At 40.0% G+C, this 25,261-nt stretch overlaps 1 protein-coding gene across 2 annotated transcripts in view; it reads right to left on the minus strand.

The window, feature by feature from the left end:
- The window catches only part of tubgcp6 (tubulin gamma complex component 6), a 54,740-nt gene that overhangs the window by 14,727 nt on the left and 14,752 nt on the right, over positions 1-25,261 (minus strand). The window contains exons 4-16 of one of the 2 annotated variants that reach the window (XM_068004928.1): positions 23,928-24,138; positions 22,698-22,871; positions 21,502-21,623; positions 15,472-15,547; positions 12,659-12,768; positions 12,458-12,549; positions 9,849-9,988; positions 7,699-7,848; positions 6,715-6,796; positions 4,577-4,665; positions 3,987-4,102; positions 305-443; positions 69-191 (exon numbers count right to left, since the gene is read on the minus strand). In XM_068004928.1, coding sequence (XP_067861029.1) covers positions 69-191; positions 305-443; positions 3,987-4,102; positions 4,577-4,665; positions 6,715-6,796; positions 7,699-7,848; positions 9,849-9,988; positions 12,458-12,549; positions 12,659-12,768; positions 15,472-15,547; positions 21,502-21,623; positions 22,698-22,871; positions 23,928-24,138 — 1,624 coding nt within the window. The remainder of the gene's footprint in view (positions 1-68; positions 192-304; positions 444-3,986; positions 4,103-4,576; positions 4,666-6,714; positions 6,797-7,698; positions 7,849-9,848; positions 9,989-12,457; positions 12,550-12,658; positions 12,769-15,471; positions 15,548-21,501; positions 21,624-22,697; positions 22,872-23,927; positions 24,139-25,261) is intronic. The other variant, XM_068004929.1, reaches the window with a different exon arrangement.

The following is a 25,261-nucleotide window of genomic DNA, read 5'->3' on the forward strand; positions in this document are numbered from 1 at the left end:
AAGTTCTTTGGGGTAGAAAAGAAGAAAAAGGAAACATTTGGAGATGAAATGCAGCTGTAGTACTGCACCTCAAAGCTCAACTCTTGAGAATCAAAACCTTTATTCAATGGCTCATGATGCTGCAGATCCAATCCAGGAATAACACCCGATTTTTCTCTTTGTTCTCCCAATGGCAACTTCTCTAGCAATGCCTGAGACATTAAAAAAGTTAATCTAAGAACAAGCAAGCAATAGACAAATGGAAAAAAAACATATTTTGACAAGTCATACAGTTGACGTTGCGATCAAGTACTTGCCCAACTACCTGAAGTTTTTTTTGATCATTAAGGAGAAAGTCAATGCGTGCAGTTTCTAACTTATGCCGTTGAATTTTCCACAGGGCTTTCTGTTCTCGTTTTGCTGCTTCCTCTGATAAGTTGCTGTAATGTTCAATCAGCTGTTGCCTGAAAATTAGTAAAAGAAATTTAAACTTGCTTTCAATACTCTTAACGATCCCATACCAAATACTAAATATATAATCAAGATCAGACTCAAGAGAACACAAGAAAATGTTGGATTTGATGTTTAACATCTTAAGAACTTCAGAAACTATTAAATCTCTGATGTTGCCACCATCATGTACATCTTTCCATAGTATCACATTTAACAACAGCTGAACAGTGCAGTTTCACATAAAACACATTAACATACATTATAAAATCTGCTACACAAGTTCATGCAAGTTTTTATGATCAGGAAACCTAGGTGTTAATTTTATGTTAGTCTTTAAGATCACAAGATAGTAAATATTCTGAATGATTACTTCCTCAAACTATTCACCAGGGACGACATGAACAACATGTCCTCCCCAAAAAAAGAGAGCACCAAGGCATAATTCAATACTTTGATATAAATGAGATGGAAGTCCTTGACAAGCTGAATGGGCTTAAAACAAATAAATCCCCAGGGTTAGATGGCATTTATCCCAGAATTTTGAGATAGACTAATGAGAAGATTTACAAGACATTGACGATCATTATGAGGGAGTGTATGAAAATCACTATACAAGCTTTCAACATTATTGTAAACCTTATGTTAAAGTATTATACATGTTAGTTAGCTGTGAACAAAGGGCTTGCTGTCTTTATCAAAATAAGCTTTTTACGACCTTTTGAAAGAGAAGGCCCCATTTAGCTAATAAGCACCTGGTGCCACCTTAATGGCCTTGTCTGTGGAATAGTGAAAGAGTCATCCATAGCCTTGTTGTGATTTCCCCGAAGATGCCTCTTAGAGGCCACTAATCGTTAGGGAGGTGGTAGTACCACCGGAGGAATGCACAAGCGAGTTATCTGGCGGTTTATTATGCTTGGTGTGAAGATAAAGGCTGTGGGAATCAGAGAGGAGTGTTGGTCTTCATATGTTGGGTGAAAGGGAATAAGGCTGATATAGCCAGTCCTTTGAGACACAGAGCATGATTGATGGGACATTCATACAGAGCTTATTGTCTTTAAAACATATATAAAAGTGAGGGGCTTTTCGGTAACTAACCAGAACGTTTTTGGGGCAAGGCTGGACTGTCCATTAATGAGGCTGCCGATGGTGCACTCAGGCCCTTTGGTTACGTGATTAAGTGAGCCAGTTTGTATTAATCTTACTAGCATTTTTGATTGTACTTTTGTATTTTAGCATCTTTGTTACTTGTTACAACTTCTTAATAAAGCTATTATACCTTGGAACAAACCACAGTACGACCTTTGATTAAGGACTGAAACAGAAAGTAAAAGGCATATTTTTACTTACAAGGAGCCAAGAAAAATTAGGGAGGTACCAGTAGATTGGAAACATGCTAACATGGTACAGATTTTCAAAAAGAGTGCCAAAACAGACATGGGCAACTACAGACCCATTAGTCTTGCGTCAATTCCACATAAAATGGAATTAGTTATCAAGAGTAAACTTGGGGGGTTATCTGAACAATCTAATTAACAACAATCACCACAGGATTGGACAGGGAAGATCCTGCTTGATCAATCTCCTTGATTTCTGTAGGGAAGTGACAACCTAAGTTGACTGTGGTAAACCATATGAAGCTGTGTACTTAAACTTCCAAAGGCATTTGATGAAGTTCCACATGAAAGATTACTAATTAAGCTCAAAGCTGCAGAGATTCAGAGCAGGATGGGGTAAGGATAAGAAATTGACAGAATGGTGGTAAACTACAGGTACTAGTTAGAGGGGTAATGTCAGGTAATCTAGTTGAATTTTTTGATGCGGTCACTAACAAGGTGGACAGGGGATTGTCTATGCATGTTGTCTATATGGACTTTAGAAGGGATTTGATACGGTTCCGCACAAGAGATTAACAGCAAAAATGAAAGCGCATAGATTTGCAAGCAACCTTGTGACATGGGTTTGAAATTGGTTGAGAGGTAGGAGATAGAGAATAGGGATAAAGAGGATGTACTCTGATTGGCAGATTGGTGACAAGTGTTTTTCCCCCAGAGATCTGTATATCCAAGTTTGCAGATGACACAATTAAGTGCAGGAAGTTACAAAGGGACATGGACAGATTAAGTGAGTGGGCAAAACTGTTGCAGATGGAAGTTCAATATGGGGTAGTGTGAGGTCATCCACTCTGGATCCAAGAAAGACAAATCTAAATATTTTCTTGATGGCAAGAGACTAGAAACTATGGAAGAGCTAAGGGATTTGGGGGTCCAGGTACACAAATTACTAAAAGCTAATGCATAGGTACAAAAGTAATCAAAAAGGCTAACGGAATGTTGGCAGTAAACTCGATCGACTGCAGTCAGTTTTGGGCACTGCAGCTCAGGAAAGATATATTGGCCTTGAAGGGGGTACAGCACAGATTCGCCAGAATGATACCAGAGCTTAAAGGGTTAAATTATGAGGACAGGTTGCATTATCTTGGCTTGTATTCCCTCGATTTTATAAGGTTGAGGGGTGATCTAATTGAGGTCTTTAAAATGATAAAAGGATTCGATGGAGCAGATTAAAATAATCTATTTCCTCTAGTGGGGGAAATCCAGAACAAGGGGGCACAATTTTAAAATTAGAGCTAGGTCCTTCAGGAGTGAAATCAGGAAGTACTTTTTCCAAAGGGTAATGGAAATGTGGAATTTTCTTCTCCAAAAGGCTGTGGATGCTGGGTCAATTGAAATTTTCAAGACTGATAACGACAGATTTTTTATTAGGTAAGAGTATCAAGGGATATGGATCAACGGCGGGTAAATGGAGTTGAGGTACAGATCAGCCATGATCTAACTGAATGGTGGAACAGTCTCGAGGGGCTGAATGGCCTACACCTGTTCCTATGGGGAGTATGGAGTGCGGTGTCCTGGGCTCAGTATTGGGACCACTACTATTTCTAATCTACATGAATGACGTAAGATTATGAAATTTAATGTGAATTTGTAAAATTTGCAGACGATACCAAACTAGGATGAATCGGAAGAGGTAGCTCAAAAAGTACAGAAGGAGTTGGACAAGATATGTAAGTGAACAGAACGCTAATGCAGACAAGTGTAAATTGCCATACATAGGAAGGAAAAATAAGACGACATGTATACTCCATGAATGGTGTTGAAATACCTCAACATGAAGCCAAAATGGGTCTTAGTAGACTCAATGCTCAAGATGTCCAGTCAATGCAGTGTTGTAATCAACACTGGTAATAAAGTCAAAGGAAGTTGTGATCAAATAATGCAAGACTTATCAGACCACATCTCAAGTACTGTGCCCAGTTTTAAATAGATAGATTACCAGTGAATTAATTATCCAAGTAGCACTTTCCACAGACCACAAAAAATTCTCTGAAGTAAACAGGATTGTGAAATCCTATTTGAGTTGAGAATAACATACTGCAAGGAAAAATAGCTAGTGCAACTGTATTGTGAATGGACAAAAAAAAATCTAGTTTCAAATTAAGTCTTCTCCCCCTCCCATCTTTAAATATAGTTATCCTGCACATATTTTCAACAAGTTACCTTTCCCTTCTCTCTAATTCTTCCTCTTGTGCTTTACGTCTTTCTTCATGCTCTCTAAGCGCTTGAACCTGCACTAAATCTTTTTCAGTCTCTTGTTGTTTAACTGCATTTCGACGCTAAGCAAAATAAAAATAAAACCATTTAATTGGTTTCAATATATGTACAATTTGTTTAAACAAGGATGCTTATGCTAAATGCAAATGTACCTCATTTTTACAATAACAGATATAAATACTGAATACTAAACCAAACAATATTGTGATTGTACAAAATGTGTCCAATAAATGACTTAGGATATTCACTTTACATGCAACAGTATTTTTGCTCAGTATTCCGTACTGGAATTGGACTAATACCGTATGCTCACCTGGAGTTTTTCATTTTATTTAACCTTCTAAGCAGTTTTTCCTGAAGTTTTCACAACAGCAATATTTCATTATTTAAAACAAGGTAAATCTCAATGGTAGAGAAGATTGACTTATAGACAGACATGATTTGTAAACACAGTGAATGGCACAGGAAATTAAACAAGCCAATTCTCCTTTCTTTTTATAAAGGCATTTGAACCCATGACAATAGAATATGAGCACCTCTATGTCCTTTTCGAATTGTTCTTTTAGCTCCACAAATCGCTCCCGCTTCTTTACATCAAAAGCTTTCCTTTCAGCTATCTGATTATCTACAGATCAAAAGGCACAAACATAGGAAAGAATTATTGTGCCATTTAAAGGATTTTATCAGTGATTGAGTAACCGTGGAGTTATGACAGTAACAGTGGCTCAGCAGTGCACTCGAGGGTTTACAGTATATTTACATGACAATAAAACCACCACAGCAATTTTATTTCAGAGTCAAATCAATTAATTGCATCTGTTGGTAACTATATTTACTACCGACAAACAAATTTAGTTCAATATTTCTAAAGTTAAGTACTCAATGTCAGTAAACAGCTACAGGTTTTGTATTTGATGCAGATTATGCACCTGGGTGTTTCTCATTTCTGGACGGTGCATTTCTAAAACGATCACAAAAAATTATGGATGCACAATATGTACATAAAGATATCTATTATTGTGTTACAGTAAACGGCAAATACCTAATTCAATTACAAATTCAATATTCAGCCTAAACTGCCATTAACGCAGTAGTGCTGCAGCTAGTCTTAAAGAACGGTGGCAAAATAAATATAATTCTCAGTGCAGATGAATTCGTTTTTCATTTAACAAAAAATGTTTCAGCATTCATACTTTTAATTGTCAACTATATACGCATATTATTTATCTATGTTATGTTACGTTATAGTCAATTAAAGTAGGATGCTAAAATACTTTTTGAGCACTGTTCACACCACATGCATCAAATTTTGTTACAGATGCAAAATAATCTTTTTTTAAAAATCAGGGATTTCATCCTGGATTCTGACCTGCAACCTTAAATTTATAATTTAATGACCTCTAATTGGCTGCAACTTATTTACAAGTTGCTACTATTTCCTGAATTTGTATAATCGCAGATACCAGATTAAATATTATAGATTTGAGGATCTGAGGAGAGACTCAAGATAGTGGCACTATTTCCATTGGAGTTGAGAAGGCCAAGAGTGACTTAAGAGGTTTTTAAAATCATGAAGGGTTTTGATAGAGTAAATAGGGAAAGACTATTTCCTCTGGTTGGGAAGTCACTAATGAGGATTCATCAGGTTAAAGTCGTCACTAAGGTTGAGGAGAGATTAGGACGAGTTTCTTTATGCGGAGAGTTGTTTGAGCATGGAATGCTTTGCTACAGGAAATAACTGAGGTAGAGACCATTGCATCTTCTAAGGGAAGAGCAGATAAACATTTGAAGCAAAGGAAGACATAGGGCTATGTGGAGAAAGCAGGGCAGTGGTGTTAGTTTTGGATTACACTACCAATGGGCTACTCAGTCACAAAGGGCTGAATGGCTGTAAACTTCTCTGATTCCAACAGTCTAATTTGTGGGGTCATTTTTTCATCTTCACTGCCTGGGCAGTAATCTGGCAGAGCAAATCGCCTGCCCGTTGTAGCACCCACCTAACTTTCATCCCATTGAAATCAATCAAATGAAAATCGGATGGGTTCTGCAACAGGCGATCCGCTCTACCAGATTACTGTCCAGGTGGTGAAGGTGAAAATGTACCCCTATGAATTCTGTTGGTGACTTACAGGATAACAACACTGCATGGCTAGGCACTAAGCCATACAGACAAGAAAATCCAGGTTTGGTTCCCAGGCTGTGCTGGGACAATCTCAGTTGGCAGCAGTTGGGTTCTACAATTACCTCAGAGTGGGAGGGGTGGGGGGTGCCACTTAGGATCATTGATAAGGCACCCCGCAGCTGTGCCACAAGTTGATTCAGAATTGGGTTTAGAGAATTATAGAAAACTTAATAAAAATAACAGAAGTTAAATTTTGAATACTAATTGATATTGTACTGTTACTGCAATAGAAGGGTCCCTCCACTTCTATAAATTCCTGATTTAACAAATGGGCAGCACAATGCTGTCAAAAATGGTCTTCTTTCTCAAATCCTGAACTTACTGGCAATTACTATGCCCTGCACCCATTATGAAAGAAGTAATTCTCCCATTCTGGAAATTACAACTAGACTATTGTACAGTATAACGATGTTCTAAAAATTAATGCTTCAGGATGCAATTAACACTGTGGTTCAAAGAAAAGGTCTTATACTAATGCAAATCAAACTATACCTCTATACGTAGCCATGGCTCTTCGAGCTGTCCGTTGAGCTTGGACAATCAACTCCTGTTGAGCAATTTCCCTTCTCAGATTCTAGAATAATAAATTATCAGTAACCAAAGGTAATATATTACTCATGAAGGAACTGCATCATAAATGTACTGAAAATGCAAATTCTATTTTTCAAACTTGGCTATTTCACAAATTGCAAAATGTAAAAAAAATAGTAAAGAAGCAGCTCTGAATGTTATGAAGGAGTGGCACATGTTACAAGATCCAAATATTTAAAAAGGAATGAACCGTACACTCATTCCTCTGGAGGATTGATTCATATATTTTACAAGTAATCCAATGCTTCTCTAATAGTGATAATGTCTCTCTCCAGATCAGATGCAGTAACAGACACGATAGTGAGTCTACTGTATCTTTCATGGTCCCTTACGCTTCCTGAAGAAATGGGTAGAAAGGCACAACTGCAGTGTGCTCAGCCTACTCACACTGGAAACTGTACAGCATCATTTCAAAATATTTTTTTAAAAATTCAAGATCTCTAATCAGCAGATTCTATTGATTCTATTACACTTAAGGCATCCATAGCATTAAATCTGTCCTTCCCACAAAGTATTTCAAATAAGTATGAAGAGGAAAAAGCTTTTCATTATATTGCAACAAATTTTAGTTACAACTTATAAAATATGTTACTATGAGCCTCTATTACAAGAAGAAACATCTACTGAGCTCCTGTGCCAACAGACGCCTAAAATTAAAAAGAGTTTTATAGTTTTCTCATTTTACATAGAGTACTGAAAATGTAGATTTTATGAACACAATTTCAAATCAAAATATTCTTTTTGTGTTTAAATACAAGAACATTTGGCACCCACTTATACAGAACTACAAAAATTCATTTTCAAATCAAGGTGAAAAATTTTAAGCTCTCAGTTGACTAAGATTTACAATCAATTGAGGGATGACACGGTTTTATTTCTATTCACCTTTGCCTCTCTGCTGATGGAGTTGTAACGAGCTATTCTCTCCATTTGACTGACATAAACAGCAGAATCTCTTTCTATCTCCTCCAGTTCCTCCAGGGAAAAGGTGACAGAGATGCGGGGAACAGGAATGTCAGACCAGCAGATATAATGCTTTAAAAAGACAAATATTAACAAATACAGGTTGTTTTCATTATATTCATCACAGAAGAATCCTGAAGCAATCAACAAAACTGAACAGCCAGGACATTTGTTTCACAATAATTCAGTAATCATTATTTTTTTTAAAAAGTGAGAAAATGTTAAACATGGATTAACACAAGGCTCCCTCCGTAGCTTCATGGGTAAAGGCACCATTCAATGTAACATTAATCTACACAGACCAGAAGGTCCCAAGATCCATTTCTGATCTATTCTGAATTACCTGATCTTAGCCAAGGCACCAACGGAGATGCTGCAATTAGTCTCAGTTAATTTGGCTAAAAAACATTTATAAAATGGTCTGTGCTGGTGGGTCAAATGGATACATGTTTTAATTGCTTTCTCAGTGAGGAAAATGACATTGTTATAGTGCTTGTAGTCAGCCCCAACAAGACAGAAGGAAGTGGGTACAGCTATATCAGGGCCCCAAATTTATGAATTATATCAATGATCAGTGATAATAAAAATGCAGTAAAGAAAATAGAATAAAAAGTTTCCAAATTTCTATATAACTGATTTTAAGACTTTCAATTTATAATGGTGCTTTTCTTGCCTTTTTCTCAGCAAATAAATCAATAATGTTATTGAAATTTACAGATCTTGCTAGATCACTTTCAATGGCAAGAGTTGCTAAGCCATTAAGTCTTGACTGACCCATAGTTGTACAGTGGTAGTTCTTCACCCGTTTGAACACACTAAATGAGCTTTCTGCACTGATCACAAACGCTCGTATGCAGCGAAATATGTGAAGTACAATAAACAGGCTGGGGAAGAGGTTCTAAAGAGGGATTTCATGCAACGTATTTAATAAGTGATGCGGTGCTAGTATGTTTTGGTCAATGTTTTCTTTGTAAATAGAAAAATAAAAAGTATTTTTATTCACATGAAAATCACCTTTCACTAAGAAAGTGAAGAAAATTCCCGATTATAGTTTTAGTAAAAATATTGCATAATTTTCTTTAAAAAAAAATCTGATGTCTTCAAAAACTTTTATTCCTTTTGTAAAAGAATGCTGTATTCAGTGAACATACACATTGTAGCTTCAGAATTGTAGTTTATAACCTCTTACGTGACGAAACTCGGCAGAATATACCAAGCCCATTCGGAAAGGGTTAGTTAAGCTATTTTCAGTTGCCATCAGGGCTCCCTGTACTTTTCTGCTTTCTGTTAAATAAACTTGAAAATATCTTATAGTATTAATTTATTAAATAATGAAAATTACAAATACTCGTTTCCTAGATTCCATTCAATTATAATCTATAGCTTTTTGAAATTAAACTCATTGGCATCAAAGCTTGGCAAACGGGGTTGGGCCCCAACGAATGTGATATTCCGGGTCCCCAAATTTCTCTCAGCGCGCTTACTGTAGCCAGCTAAATAGTACCTGTTCAGGTGTGTTGCCTGCTCTTATCCTTTCTGTCTGTACTTTGTGAATACTTTTGCAATGTTAAAATGAAATAGTTGGGAGTTACAGTTACACGCTTAACAGATATCAGGAAGAGGTGGGTTCTGGAAAACAGATAAACTGCTTTTTGTTGTCCATTTCATTTTTACATTGCCCGGTGTTGTATTTGGGACAGGAGTGAGGGAAGGGATGGTTCAGGTGTCAGTTTAAAATCTTTAGTGCGGTCGTTCTTCAAGGTTCAGCAACACTGGTGGCTCAATCTGTGATTGAAGGTCTCACATCCAGTTCACAGTGGAACTAGTGAGGAGGAAGAGCCAGAAAATAAAAGGAAGGCACAAGAATCAAAGACCAACAGAAGGACAGATGAACCTGGGGCAGAAAGCACTTAAGGAATGAAACGCAAGGCAAGTTGCAAAATAGCTCCAGTAGCGGCATGCAGAAGACCCATATATCAGCAATGGTAAATCATTACTGTAAACACAAAATATGTAATAGAAACAGTAATTCGCCCATTTTATAGAATGTGGTTCCAAAAACAACAGCGTACCGTTGGGCAGCACAGTTTCAACAAATTAATGGTCTTTCCACAGATGTAGATGTCATAAGCCACGTGAGCAAGGAAAAGGGGGACACTCTCTTCAACCTCTTTGGAAGCTAGAACATATCCATGGGTCCAGTAGTGTTTATCTGGTAAATAAATTTTAAAACAATGATTGAGCAGATTGAAGATTTATTTTCAGTAAACATGTTCTCTTACCTTATCAGATTTCTATCCAGAGCTCCAGAAATGTTCTGAAGCATTGCTAGGAAATGAACTCCAAGTTTCTAAACAGCATCACACACACACCATCGCATACAAGGTCTGAGAAATACCTGACCCAATGAAACCAAAAGTTGATGTATTGAAGAATGTCAACCTCAGCACATTTTTAAACAAGAAAAATAACAGCAAAGAAGAAATATGGATCCAGTAAAACCAAAAAGTTTCTATACTTTGTACTGCAAAGCATCATGGAAGAAAAACAAAAGAATACCATCCCACAGAATCAGGAGGCCCAGCAAGGTTGCTAACTGTAAACAAATTCTACTGCTGCCCGTCGTCCCTCCTCCACCTAGAGGAGCCGTTAGGGCAGTAGATCCAAGGGCCACAAATATCATGCTGGGTCTTTGCCCTTCTTTTCCCCAAAAGCAGTGAGTAGGCAATCCTAAGAACAAAAGAATGCAAGAACTTAAGAAATAGGAGCAGGAGTAGCCCATATGGCCCCTCAAGCCTGCTCCGCCATTCAATAAGATCATGCCGGATCTTTTGACCTCAACTCCACTTTCCTACCCGATCCCCATATCCCTTGATTCCCTTAGAGTCCAAAAATCTAACAACAACTTGCATTTATATAGTGCCTTTAATGTAGCAAAACGTCCCAAGATGCTTCACAGGAGCGTTATCAAACAAAATTTGATATCAATCACAGTCTTGAATATACTCAACGACTGAGCATCCACTCCCCTCTGGGGTAGAGAACTCCAAATATTCACGACCCTCTGGAGTGAAGGAATTCCTCCTCATCTCAGTCCTAAACATCCAACCCCTTATCCTGAGACTATGTTCCCTAGTTCTATACTCTCCAGCCAGGGGAAACATCCTCTCAGCATCTACCCTGTCAAGCCCGCTCAGATCTTATATGAGATCACCTCTCATTCTTCGTAACTCCGGAGACTATAGGCTCATTCTACTCAACCTCTCTTCATAGAACAACCCTCTCATTCCAGGAATGAATCTAGTGAACCTTCGTTGCACCACCTCTAAGGCAAGTATATCCTTCCTTAGATAAGGAGACCAAAACTGCACACAGTACTCCAGGTGTGGTCTCACCAAAGCCCTGTACAATTGCAGCAAGACTTCCTTACTCTTGTACTCCAACCCCAACATACAATTTGCCTTCCTAATTCCTCACTGTACCTACATGTAAACTTTGTGTTTCGTGTATAAGGACACCCCAATCCCTCTGCAACCAACATTTAATAGTTTCTCACCATTTGAAAAATATTCAGTTTTTCTATTTTTCCTACTGAAGTGAATAACCTCACATTATACTCTATCTGCCACCTTCTTGCCCACTCACTTAACTTGTCAATATCCCTTTGCAGACTCTCTGCATCCTCCTCACAGCTTACTTTCTCACCTAGCTTTGTATCATCAGCAAACTTGGATACATTACACTCAGTCCCTTTATCTAAGTCATTGACATAGATTGTAAATAGCTGAGGCTCAAGCACCGATTCCAGTGGCAGCCCACAGGTTACAACCTGCCATCCTGGAAATGACCCGTTTATTCCTACTCTCTGTTTTCCGTCAGTTAACTAATCCTCAATCCATGCTAATATATTACGCCCAATCCCATGAGCCTTAATCTTGTGTAACAACCTCTTATGTGGCACCTGGTTTCCCCTTATCTACCCTGCTAGTTACATCCTCAAAAAATTCTAATAGATTTGTCAAACACGATTTCCCTTTCATAAAATCGTGTTGACTCTGCCTATTCATATTATGATTTGCTAAGTGCCCTGTTACTACGTCCTTAATAGTTTCTAGCATTTTCCCTATTACTGATGTCAGGCTAACTGGCCTATAATTCCCTGTTTTCTCTCTCCCTCCTTTCTTGAATAGCGGGGTTACATTTGCCACCTTCCAATCCATGGGGACCGTTCTAGAATCTAGGGAATTTTGGAAGATCAAAACCAATGCATCCACTACCTATGCGGTTACCTCTTTTAAAACCATAGGCTGTAGGCCATCAGGTCCAGGGGATCATAGTTCTCACTTCAAAATGACAATTTCAGATATGCTCCAAAAAACTCTCAAACAAGAAAACAATCGCCACTGAATCACTAAATAAGAATTGTCAGGTACCTAGATTCTCAGTGGGAGAAAAGAAAAGTGAAACCAAAAATGAAAAAGACAGCTTATCCACTTTACAAGCAGTAAGCCTTGGAAGTCCCACAGCAGTCTCCAGGTATCACAGAACAGGAATAGTCCTGCAAATTATACATTAATGCAGTAATTAAACTTAAATTATAAGGAAGTTGCAGTCATATTTTTTTGAAACCATAAAAATGTTCAGATCTGTATTATGCTCATTTTAACTTATGCTGCCATACCTCTGAAATTAAGGTAGTCCTCATTCACCTGCATCATGAATTCTCCATAAGCATCTCTGCAAATACCACTGTAAACCCAGTCATAGACAAACCTAAAAAGTAATAACCATATTTAGTCCTGGAAACAAAACAATAAGAAACTGCACTATAAATTACATTAATTGAGATAAAACAATGAAATTCTAATTATAATAAAGTCACCTTGTATATGGTTCACAGCTGCTTTTCAACAGAGACAGCAGCACTGGATAGTGCTCATTGCTACAGTTATTCAGAGCTTCCTTGTACAAGTAAGACAACAGTTTTACTCCCTAATTAAACAAAACAAGTAAAGAAATACATTAAGAAATTTTAGAGAAATATATCTGGTGATGATGGTGAAGACTGAATTTCAGATGGCTATTTATGTAATACCCAGATAGTTTGCAGCAATCGGTTTTCCAACATGGCACAGCAATAAAATCCTACAAACAGCAATATGAATGATCAATTGGTCTGTTTTTGGTTGCATTGATAAAGGGATGAATGTTAGCCAGGACATCAGTAGAACACCTGGCTGAGGTAATAGCTCACGTATTCCACAACCTGGACAGTCACGTCTCCAAGTTCCTTTGGGCAGGCAAAACAAGAGGGACTCAGTGTCTGAAATTTGGGAGACTACCATTGGGCAGCTCAGATGCAAGTGATTGTGACCTGGCCTAGCTTCCAACATAACCTGTGGCTGGGAATGGAAACCAGGAACTCTCTGCCAATTCCCCTACACAGTTTACCATTCTCACACTGTTAGTACAGACCTGAAGAAGTCAGGTCTGTGCCTCCCTGGGTTTATCAGTTCTCTCCCCCACCCCATGGCACAGTGGGGAGCACCCAGGAAGACTTGGTTCAGCTGGATACAGAGCCTGGAATGAGAGCGCGATTGGCAAGGCCAGCTCCTCCACGGGGGCAAAATAATGCCCTTCCACGAGTTAGCTGACAAATTTCACCTCGCCCAACATGACTAATACTGCTAACTCTAGATGAAGCACTGCCTTCAGAATCCTGCAATACTTTGCAAGCTTCAGCATGAACCAACACCCATGGAACATTTTGTCTATTCCCCAAAAGCTTCTTGCGGATGCATTTCTACCCTGCGTGACATTCTTACCTCTATGACCAAGAATGGGACGGAAATCCTGAAGGATACCTGGGAATGTGACCTGGGTCAACCATTAAGGGAGCAGGAATGGCAAAAAGTAGAGAGTGCTAAACACAATCACCTACAGCAAAATGTAGGAAGGCCGATTCAAAAATCATACATAGCACATGCCACATATTCTGCCCCCAGCATACAGCATTCTGGACAGCGCTAAGAACATGACCGGTCTCAGGATCCCAGAGGACCCAACTCAATGTTTGCTGTCCTGCCACTGGAGAAAAAGGCTTCCCTAGAACGAACTGGCTAGGACAACCTTTGCTACTAGCTCCAATAAGATTCATCCCTCCCCATGGTGGAGTGCAGCCCCACCTACAATAAAAACACAGCTGAAACATCTGCCAATTGGAATGAGTGATTTTTGGCCTCTGCCAAGAACAGGGGAAACATTAGGTAGTCTGGATCCCATTCGTGAAGATAGACTCAACACAAATTATCCCCTCAGTGCAGTAACCCACCCACTGACTATGAGGTACTCAAACCCCAACCAACATAACCAATAGTATAGAGGATTCTTCCCACCAGCTCCATCCCTAACTAATCTCAGAACCCAGGGTCAAACAATCTGCTTCCACCCCTTGACATTCCAAGTGTAAGTAGCCTGATGTGGTGATGGATTCCTCTTACATTACAACAGCGACTACACTTCAAAAGTACTTCATTAGCTATGAAGTGCCTTGTAAATGCAAGTTCGTTGTTCTTCCTTTCCCGCAGGCACCGTGCAGTGATGTCATAACCTATGTATACATGTTTAATAGGTTCATAAATTGCAAATAAACATTCTTGGCAACCAAACTAAATAAAAGATTTTTTTTTAAAAAAAGAACTCCCGGCTGTCTTCAAACCTAGTTTGAGAGACGTCCTGGATGTGTCAACCTAGGCACAGTGGTAGCATTCTCGCCCAAGTCTGAAGGTCGTGAGTTCAAGCCCCACTCCAGAAACCTGAACACAATCCAGGATGACACTTCAGTACGGTACTGAGGGAGTGCTGCAGCACTGGAGGTGCCATCTTTTAGATTAGACTTTAAACCCTATTGGCCCTTGCAGCTGGGCGTAAAAAACTCTTTGGCACTATTCAAAAAGTTGGGGAGATCTTCCCGTGTCCTGGCCAACATTTATCCTTCAACTGACACCATTAAAACATCTGCATACATGACAATAGTGTCTACACTTCTAAAGTCCTTCATTGGCTGTGAAAGATGCTATAGAAATGCAAGTTCTTTCTTTCTATACACCTAAATATACAATGACCTCATAAAATATCTACTTGAAAGTACCCTTAATCATACAATAGCTTCATACAATATATTTATATATGTAACCGTAAACTATATAAATTGCATATGTATATTCAAGAGCCCCCCAAAAAAATCTCAACCTTCTGACTCAGAGCTGAGAGTACTACCAACTGATCCAAGGTAATACTTATCTGACAATGACCTTCAATTGAGAACAGATCCTTTGTGGTGAATTTCATGAACTCAGCCAAGGTGGCAATGGACTGCTACAATCAGTGTGTGTCCCCAGGCTATGAAAGGAAGAAAAATAAAAAGGGCCAAGGTTCCTATTCCTGATCACTAGCGAGTGACTCCTGCTGGTATTGTGTGTGCATCTATATATGCATCCATGTGCACTACTGGACAGGATTAGGCTTGGCTGTGATTATCAGACATTTGAATGGCCAGCTGGTACTCATAGTCCTACTTGGACAAAGTACTGGAGGGAAACTGTTGTTTGCGGAAAAGTACCCTAAGCAAGAAAGAAACATCTTCAGGAGAGGAGGAGAAAGAAAATTGAGAGAGCAAAAAAAAATAGTACTCACTGTGGGGAAAGGTGATGAACTTCCTCGATTTAATCCCAGCACACTTGATCCTATACCACATAATTCAGACAAATATCTGCAAAGGACAGATTTACCATTTGTTACTATCCCCGGCAATTGTGTGGCATGACTGCTGCTACGCATGTGAAAGTTGAAACTAAAATAATCTATTAATATACACAAAGTACTTTAAATCCCCAAATCTCTACAATTTTTAAAAAATTGAACAACTAACAATTGTAATGAAACCATTTAATATGCTTTTTTTTAAAAAAAAACTATGCTGATCTCACCTCATAGCTACTTTCTTTCCCAATGTTACAATGTAATACTGCTGAGCATCACTAATAAAAAGAATAATAGGACCATAGGAACATGAGTAGATCATTCAGCCCCTCAAGCCTGTTCCGCCATTCAATTAAATCATACCTCAACTCCACTTCACCACCTTTGATCCATATCCCTCGACACTCTTACCTATCAAAAGCCTATTGATCTCAGTCTTGAAAGCTCCAAATGACCCAGCACTCTTCGTCTTTTGGTGGAGAAAGTTCCACATTCCCACTATCCTTTGGGTGAATAAGTGCTTTCTGAATAAACTCCTAAATGGCCTAACTCTAATTTTAAGATTATGCCCCCTTGATTTGGTTTCCCCTATCAGAGGAAACAGTTTCTCTGGGGTAGAGTTTCCACTAGTTTTGATCCCAGGATCCAGCGCAATCGGCCGAACCAGTGCAAAAGATCGGGGAATTTTAAATGTAAGTGAGTTATACCCAAAATCACTTACTTTCAGGTTTTCTGCAATCTTTTGCACTAGAATAAAGATTCAATTTGCCTGGATCAGGCCATGCCCCCAGGTCGATATTGCGATTTACTTAGGCGCACAGGCACTAGTGGGCAGGCTTTAAAAGTTTTTTCAAAATCAAAAAATATTCAATTTACTAAGAAACTGACTAATACACACGAATGAAACTAGTAAATGGTTCAGTACAGCTTTTTTAAAATCAGTGATTTAAAATCAGGTTACTCACAGGTGGAGCACTAGACACTTATTAAAAATGCTTATTTTTTGTGATAAACCCAATTTCAGCTGTATTAATAAAATTGCACCAGGTCATCACTCAAATACATCAATTAATATTTTTTAATGCAAAGAAAAAAAACAATTACGTTCGATTACACTGCCTGCTTGCGCTAGTTCATGAAAGATTTTACGTTTGTGATTATGCAAATACATTTTAGCAGAAACTTGAACTGTAACCTAACCAGCGCAATTTTGGGCGCAATTTCCCAATTGCTCTACCCTTCTGTATCTACCCTATTGAATTCCTCTTTCATTGTAAAAATCTTGATTAGATCACCCTTCAATCGTCTAAATTCAAGGAAATACAAACCAAGTTTATGTAATCAGTCCTCACAATTCAACCTTGGAGATAAAGGCCAACATGCATTTAGCCTTTTTGATTGCTTTTTGTGCCCGTGCACTAGCTTTTAGTGATTTGTATACATTAAGAAAATAGTCTGATTCTTTCTTGGATCTAAAGTAGATTACCTCACACTTCCCCACATTGTACTCCATTTGCCACAGTTTTACCTACTCACTTAATCGGTCCATGTCCTTTTGTAACTTCCTGCTTCCATCAATTTAGATGTGTAACATAGTGTCATCTGCAAACTTGGATATACAACTCTCTAATCCTTCATCCAAGTCTTTGATATAGATGATGAAAAGCTGAGGCCCCAGTACAGAACCCTGGGAAACATCTCTTGTCACATCCCACGATTCAAAGAACGTTCACTTTATCCATACTCTCTGTCTCCAAACCAATTACCAATTCATGTCACAAAGTTGCCTCCAATTCAATGCGCTTTCATTTTTGCTAATAATCTCTTGTGCAGAACCTTATCAAATGCCTTATGGAAGTTCATACAGATAACATCTATGAACACTACTCTACCTACCATGTTAGCGACCTCCTCAAAAAATTCAACTAGATTAGTTAGACATGGCCTACACGTCACAAATCCATGCTCTCTTTGATCAGGTCATACTTGTCATAACACCAACAACATTGCAACAAACACACAAAAAATGCTACTGTATCTTTTGAAATCTAGAAAATTCAGATTTCCTGGAGGTCATTTAAGAGGCGGTTGAAATATTAAACAGATTAGAAAATATACTGGGAATATTACTTTTAATCTAAACCCTTTTAATAACTACAAATGAATTGTAAATAATCTTGCTGGGACCAGGTCACAACTATTGCTCCTTTGGTTTGACTATGCCTATGTACCAATACTGGCAGTAAATTCCCACACCAAAGATCCACTGTTGGCAAAAGTAAAATGCCTGAATTTAGAAGTGTTCCATTTACCTCACAGTAAATATTTTTAAAAAGTACCTTGAAGACAGAAACTATAAACTAATCATGGTCATTAGAATGTTAACTAAGGGCCCGATTTTACCAGGGGCGCGGGTTCTCGGCGGGTGGGCGCGCCCGGTGAAATTAGTGGGTTGCCCGCGCGATCGTAGCATCGGGCGGGCTGCCCATGCGCAGTAAGATCTGTCAGCTGGAGGCGCTCTATTTAAAGCGGCAGTCCTCCACTGACAGATGCTGCCACAAACAGCAAAAATTACAGCATGGAGCAGCCCAGGGGGAAGGCTGCTCCCAGTTTAATGATGCCTCACCCCAGGTATCATTAGATGGGGTGAGGAGGAGGGGGGAGGACAGAGATCTTCCCCCCGGCGGGCGGGAGGAAGCAGCCTACCTCTGCCACCAAGAAGGCCTGGCTCGAGGTGGCAGAGGAGGTCACCAGCGCCACCAACATATCGCCCACCTGCATACAGTGCAGGAGGCGCTCCAATGACCTCAGTAGGTCAGCCACAGTGAGAACACGTAGTCTTTCCCCTACACTCCGTCTGCCACAACACTGCCCCCACCCCACATCTCCTTCGGCACTGCCAACACTACTCTGTCACATCACCCCTCCTACCCACTCAAACTTCATCCTCATCTTACCTGCACCTACTCACCTCGCGAGTACTCACCCCGCCACTACCACGCAACCCAATCCTCATACAATCTCATGGCTCTATCCCATACTCACCCTCTCGTGCATCTATCTCATGGCCAGCCTCACTCAACCTGCCACCACCTGTGCTGCAGCCACAGGGCATGCATCACATATGTGCATTAGGCAGCGTAAGGCAAACGTGTCGTGAGCATGAAGGGGATGCACAAGGGTGTTTGAGGGTTTGTCATGGTTCTTACTTCTATTGAATTAAAGAACAACTCACATCACACATTATATTGGCACCACTACTGCCATGTCTTCGCGAATCCTGTCCGGTTTGTGCAATAATGCCCGCTCCTGGGTATCCCTATGAGGACCCACCACTGATGCCACCCAGTGTGTCACTGCAGAGTGGGTGTAGGTGTATTTGCAGGGCTCTTCTGCACAGACGACTGAGAGACATCGGGGATGTTCCCGGTTGCAGCCTGGAAGGCTGTGGAGCAGAAGTTCGGGAGGGCAGTGGTGACTTTGACAGCGACAGGTAGGAAGATGGTGCACGGGCCAGCCAGGAGCAGCTCGGCATGAAAGAGGCTGCAGATGTCCACGGCTACATGTCGACTGACTCTGAGCCTCCGTGTGCACTGCTGCTCAGAGAGGTCCAGGAGGCTGAGCCTCGGTCTGTGGAACGTGTGGCGAGGGTAGTGCCCTCTGCGACGCATCTCTCTCTGCAGTAGCCCTACCTCCTGCTGTACAGGTGGATGTGTCACAGCACTCTGTTGTGGAGCTCCACGTGTCAGAGGTGGACGGCGTGGATGGCGAGGCTGGTGATGCTGTTCGCCCTCCGAGGAGGTCATGACTGCAGCTACGGCGGCCCCATCCGCAAGATGTATATCTGAGGGGGTCCGCAAGGTAGGTACATGTTTCCGGACCCCGGGGTAAGTGTGCAGGTTGGTGACTTCGACCATCAGGAGGAGGGTGGTGGAGGCCAAACTTTGTCCCAAGTGACAGAGTGGCCACCTGCAATGGCTGAGGGTCTCCCCCCCCACCCGCCCACCTGTCAAATGGACCTTTGCAGCTGCCACAGGCCGACAGCTGCAACACGTCCATTTCAACTGGGAGTGTTTCCCCCAGTGTGTGAAACAGTCCCATGTTTATCCAAAATCACACACAGTCCCTTAATCAGGTCAGTTAATGACCTGAACAAGCAAAGTAAATACTCTCAAGTGGCATCCCGCTGGCTTTAATTGCCTGCGGGATTCCCACCAGCGGGGGCTGCGCGCGCATGCCGGCGCGTCATCGGGGAACCCGGAAGTGGGCGGGATCGAGGTGCGATCCGGTCCCGCACCTGGATTTCGGGATTTTCGGGCCCCCCCCCCACCCGGCGAGAACGCACCCGGTAGCGGGTGCTAAAATCGAGCCCTATGTCTCTGAATCAGATTACTAATCACATCTAGATATCTATGTAAATGGCAGGTGAGCAGGTGGAAGAGGTGTACATTGTTTTTTAAACGGAGCATTGGATTTTCAAAAGGCATTCGACGAGGTGCCACATTAAAAGGTTATTATACAAGATAAGGGCTAATGGGGTTGGGGTAATATATTAGCATGAATAGGGGATTGGGCAACGGACAGAAAACTGAGAGTAGGGATAAATGGGTCATTTTCAGGTTGGCAGGCTGTAACTAGTGGGGTGCCGCAAGGATTGGTGCTTGGACCTCAGCTATTTACAATCTATATTAATGACTTAGATGAAAGGACCGAGTGTAATGTATCCAAGTTTGCTGATGACACAAAGCTAGGTGGGAAAGTAAGATGTGAGGAGTCTGCAAAGGGATATCGACAGGTTAAGTGAGTGGGCAAGAAGATGGCAGATGGAGTATAATGTGGGGAACTGAATAGAAAAACAGATTATTTTTTAAATGATGAGAAACTATTAAATATTGGTGTTCAGAGAGATTTGGGTGTCCTTGTACAAGAAACACAAAAGGTTAGCATGCAGATACTGCAAGCAATTAGGAAGGCAAATGGCATGTTGGCTTTTATTGCAAGGAGGTTGGAGTACAAGAGTGATGAAGTCTTACTACAATTGTACAGGGCTTTGGCAAGACCTCACCTGGAGTACTGTGTACAGTTTTGGTCTCCTTATTTAAGGAAGGATATACTTGCCTTAGAGGCAGCGCAACGAAGGTTCACTAAATTAATTTCTGGGATGAGAGGGTTGTCCTATAAGAAGAGATTGAGTGGAATGAGCCTACATTCTCTGGAATTTAGAAGAATGAGAGGTGATCTCATCGAAACATAAGATTCCGAGGGAGCTTGACAGGATAGATGCGGAGAGGTTGTTTCCCCTGACTGGAGAGTCTAGAACTAGGGGGCACAGTCGCAGGATAAGGGGTCGGCCATTTAAGACTGTGATGAGGAGAAATTTCTTCACTCAGAGGGTTGTGAATCTTTGGAATTTTCTACTTCAGAGGGCTGTGGATGCTGAGTTGTTTATTGACCTGTTATTCAAGGCTGAGATAGATAGACAGATAGATTTTTGGACTCTAGGGGAATCGAGAGATATGTGGATCGTGCAGGAAAGTGGAGTTGAGGTCGAAGATCAGCCATGATTTTATTGAATGGTGGAGCAGGCTCGAGGGGCCGTATAGCCTACTCCTGCTCCTATTTCTTATGTTCTATGTTCTCAGCATATATAACCTAAACTTGTTTTTAGCAAAGTTGTATGTTTACTAGTAACATTAGCTTTAATAGTAAACATAATATATTTTTGTCTTTAGAATTTGTAGGAAAGTCATGAGACACAAAAAGTGAATTAATACAAAATGGACAAATTTCATGAAAATTAATATTTTAATGCAAATTAGTTTCACTCTGCAGGGATGATTTAATAAGAGATATGAATAAAGTAAAAAATTCCTGGTTCTCACCTAACCAAAAGCTGGATAACCACAAAGTTTAATCATTCAAGACTAATTGCAACATACACACTACACAAAGGGCCATACTGACCGTAGCTGGCGCCCCAGTTTCCTGAAGAGAAAGACGATTGTTAATAGGCTCAATGATGAAGGTGTTGACAACACACAAGCTCTATAATATTGCAGATATTTCCTCAAGCCACTTGTAAAAGCCTAGTAAAAAAGGATAACAATTTGTTTAATATTTGCACTTTTATTTTTATTCCAGTGTCACTGTTCAACTTTTTCTATGTTCTGAAAACTAAGATCAGACTAACATACCTTCCCAATTGTAAACTGCCTGCCTAACATTTAATTAGCATTATGTCTCCGTATTCAGTTGCTAAGCTTAGGATTTTATATTCAAACCTAATGTCTGAGGGTGGAAAACAATGTATAAATATCCCTGTTAACACAATTGAACATTTAAAAAAATTTCTACTCCCTCTCACCTTGAACAGACAGGGTCTTGCACCTAGAAATTGCAAAGTTTACTTTGATATATAGAATTCAAATGGTCATGCAACAAGAAAATAGTTTATTTGTATAAAGGTGCTGTCAAAAATAATACCATCAGATTAATGAGGGTAGGGGAGGGACTACCACAAACCACAACATTTTTCTTTCCTGGCTTAATATGCTTTTGTCATTAAAAATTATAGCAAAGCACTGCAGACTTAATTTGCAAATAAAAAGATTTACAAATAACCAGCAATTTGAAAGTCAAGCTGTGCAACATAAATATGAGGCCAGTGCTACGTTACTGGTTAGAGATCAGTAGCCACAGAATAGATTCTCAACCAACACTACCTAACGTACTGTCTGGCTGGAACTGCACTCTTACAACCAGGAGTGGCACCTGCACGTGTGCACAAGTATCCACACCCTGAAAACACTGTAAACTTAAGCAGGGGGACGCTTTTAAAAAGCGCCCAAGAAATCCAATGAACTCATGAGCACTTCATGAAGTCAGCTGCACACCGTATCAGGTGGGTATCGCACTCCTACATTCCAGACTCTGATGTGGACCTCAGCTTGGGGTTAAGTTATCACTTTCGTGTCAGTCAAAGCAGTGACGAAGAAGTGGCACAAAAATGCACCCCAAAATGATACTTTTGTGGACTACATGGAATCATCAACTTTCCTAGCAATAATCTAAATTTTACATCTGAACAAGGACTCTGAATTGATTTTTTTGTTGTTGAGCTGAACAAAAAAAAAAAATCTAAATACAAAATGAGTTGAAACCTGGAAAACAAGTCCTTTTTTGTATGTAGAGTCAAGAATCGGCTGAAGAGAGAATTGACTGAGGCGGGTGTAATATGTTCCATTTTCAGCCAGTTCCGAGAGCAGATTATACATACTCTCAGGGGACGTTCCTGAAACATACACTCCTTGCTTCACTATAAATGCCTGGAGGGACTGAAAAGAGAAGGACAGTAGAGTAAAACACACAAATCATTTATACACTAGTTTACAGATGGATTAATTCTCCCTGGTTTCAGTCTATACTGGTATTTCTGAAGTATATTATTCTGCAGTTACTGCACTAATGCTTTGTAATTAAAGAATTCTCTAAAACGCAATTCAAATTGTTCAATTACCGTTGTACTTTGAGTACTTTTTCCATATTTCAATTATCAGCAAATACATTGTTGATTGTTGCGAGTTAGGATACGCGGAGCAGAATTTTCGATGAGCTCAAGTTTATGGAAGGTGGAAGATGGGAGGCCAGCCTGGAGAGCATTGGAACAATGAAGTCTAGAGGTAACAAAGACATGGACGAGGGTTTCAGCAGATGAGCTGAGGCAGGGGCGGAGACGGGCGATGTTACGGAGGTAGAAATATGCGGTCTTGGTGATGGGGCTGATGTGTGGTCTGAGGCTCATCTCGGGGTCAAATAAGATGCCAAGGTTGCGAACGGTGTGGTTCAGCCTCAGACAGTGGGCAGGGAGAGGGATGGAGGCGGTGGCTAGGGAACGGAGTTTGTGGCGAGGACTGAAGCCAATGGCTTCGCTCTTCCCAATATTTAGTTGGAGGAAATTTCAGCTCATCCAGTACTGGATGTCGGACAAGCAGTGTGAGAAATCAGAGATAGTGGAGGGGTCAAAAGAGGTGGTGATGAGGTAGAGCTGGGTGTCATCAGCGTTCACATAACCTGTGAAACAGGGTAATTCTGTAGTATTGGGTTTACAGGGATCTAGATTGATCAATAACCATTTAATTTGTATGATTCAACAGTCAGGAACTAGAACCTCATCCCATATATTTAATTTTTTGTATTTATTTAGATTTATCAGTACACAACCGTAAGCCTTAGTTCTGAAACTATTGCAGTACATTATTGTAACAGTCCCATGAACGTACAATATTAAATGTAATACTTACAAAATACAAAGTTTTCAAAGTCAGCACCAATCTTTTTAAAAACAACTACATTTTAGCGTAGCTACACTTATTACAATATAAATACTCTACCTGATTCAGCAAGAAGGTCATCGATGCTACACCAATGAGGACATTCAGGACATCTTTGACTAGTTCAGATTCTTTCTGGAGTACAACTGGTGTTGTTTGCAACAGTGTACCACTGATGAGCTGTAGTTCACCTTCACGTAATCGGTAAAACTTGTCAAAAGCTTCTCGACCTGCTTCAGTGAGATAATGTTCCTCTTTTTTACCTGGAGGGCTACAAGAGACAAAAAAAAACAGAATTTACTGGAAGTCAATCATCTTAGATAAATAGTTACAAAAATAAATCATAACTTTCTCCTAACAGTAACTTTTTTTAACATTCATATCTGCCGTCAAGTGCGAATGTAGTAAACTTTGCTATTTAGTGGAAATTTGTGGAGGGAAAAGTGTTATATATAACCTAGAAAAACAATCTCTGCATTCTACACAATTAATCAATTTATTAAATGCTACTCAATAACGCACATATTTCATATAATAAAAATGAACAGAAAACCAAACATTCAGCTTTATTTCACTTACTACTACGAATGTAGTACCTCAAGGACATGCACAAAGCACTGGAAATAAAAACACTTATTTTTACTTAATGTAATTAGCTATAAGCTTTGAATGAAAACCACTACGTTGTTAGCAATGACATTATTTTTCCAGAGCTGGTAGATTGCAATATTAAACCTTCGATTTGCTTCACCTGCCTTTCTTTGACAGACAGTGGGAACGGATAAGCATTTGAACGGTATTTCTTGCCACCCATAAAAACAGTAAAATACTTAGTGACATTTCCCTGTCAATGCAGCACTCGTTTACAAAATTTAATGCAATGTTGTTATACCTTGTCCCAAGAAAAATTAGCAGTACAAAAAAAAAGTGGCAAAAGTAAACATTTGCTGCAGTCATTAAATATAATGAAGTCACTGCAGTATGCTGTAGTTCTGTGGCTGACATTGCTGCTCACCCAGATTTAAAGCCAAACATTAGGAAGATTTTCCCTTGAAAGCCAGAGACTAGGATGACTTTCCTTGAAAGCCAGTCATTAGGATGACTTTCCTTGAACAAAGCACAGATGTAGCAGGGGACAAAACACCTTATTTAAAACCCTGATAGCATTAAGGAGCCCCTTTTCTCCAACAAGTTCAAACCAAGATCCTTGTCTCCTTTTCAAATAAGGGCTCTTGACTACAATGCAATACATCACAAGAACTGCATGTTTAGTTCTTTTATAAAGTTATTAAGGAGATGAGCTGAGTGCTTAGGTCAATACACTAATGGATCCTAGTACTTAGGCAGATTGTTCCATTCGCAACTCCTCAGATAATGAAGCAGTCCATGCCCGC

This window comes from Heptranchias perlo, chromosome 24 (assembly GCF_035084215.1).
Source record: "Heptranchias perlo isolate sHepPer1 chromosome 24, sHepPer1.hap1, whole genome shotgun sequence".
Taxonomy (NCBI): domain Eukaryota; kingdom Metazoa; phylum Chordata; class Chondrichthyes; order Hexanchiformes; family Hexanchidae; genus Heptranchias; species Heptranchias perlo.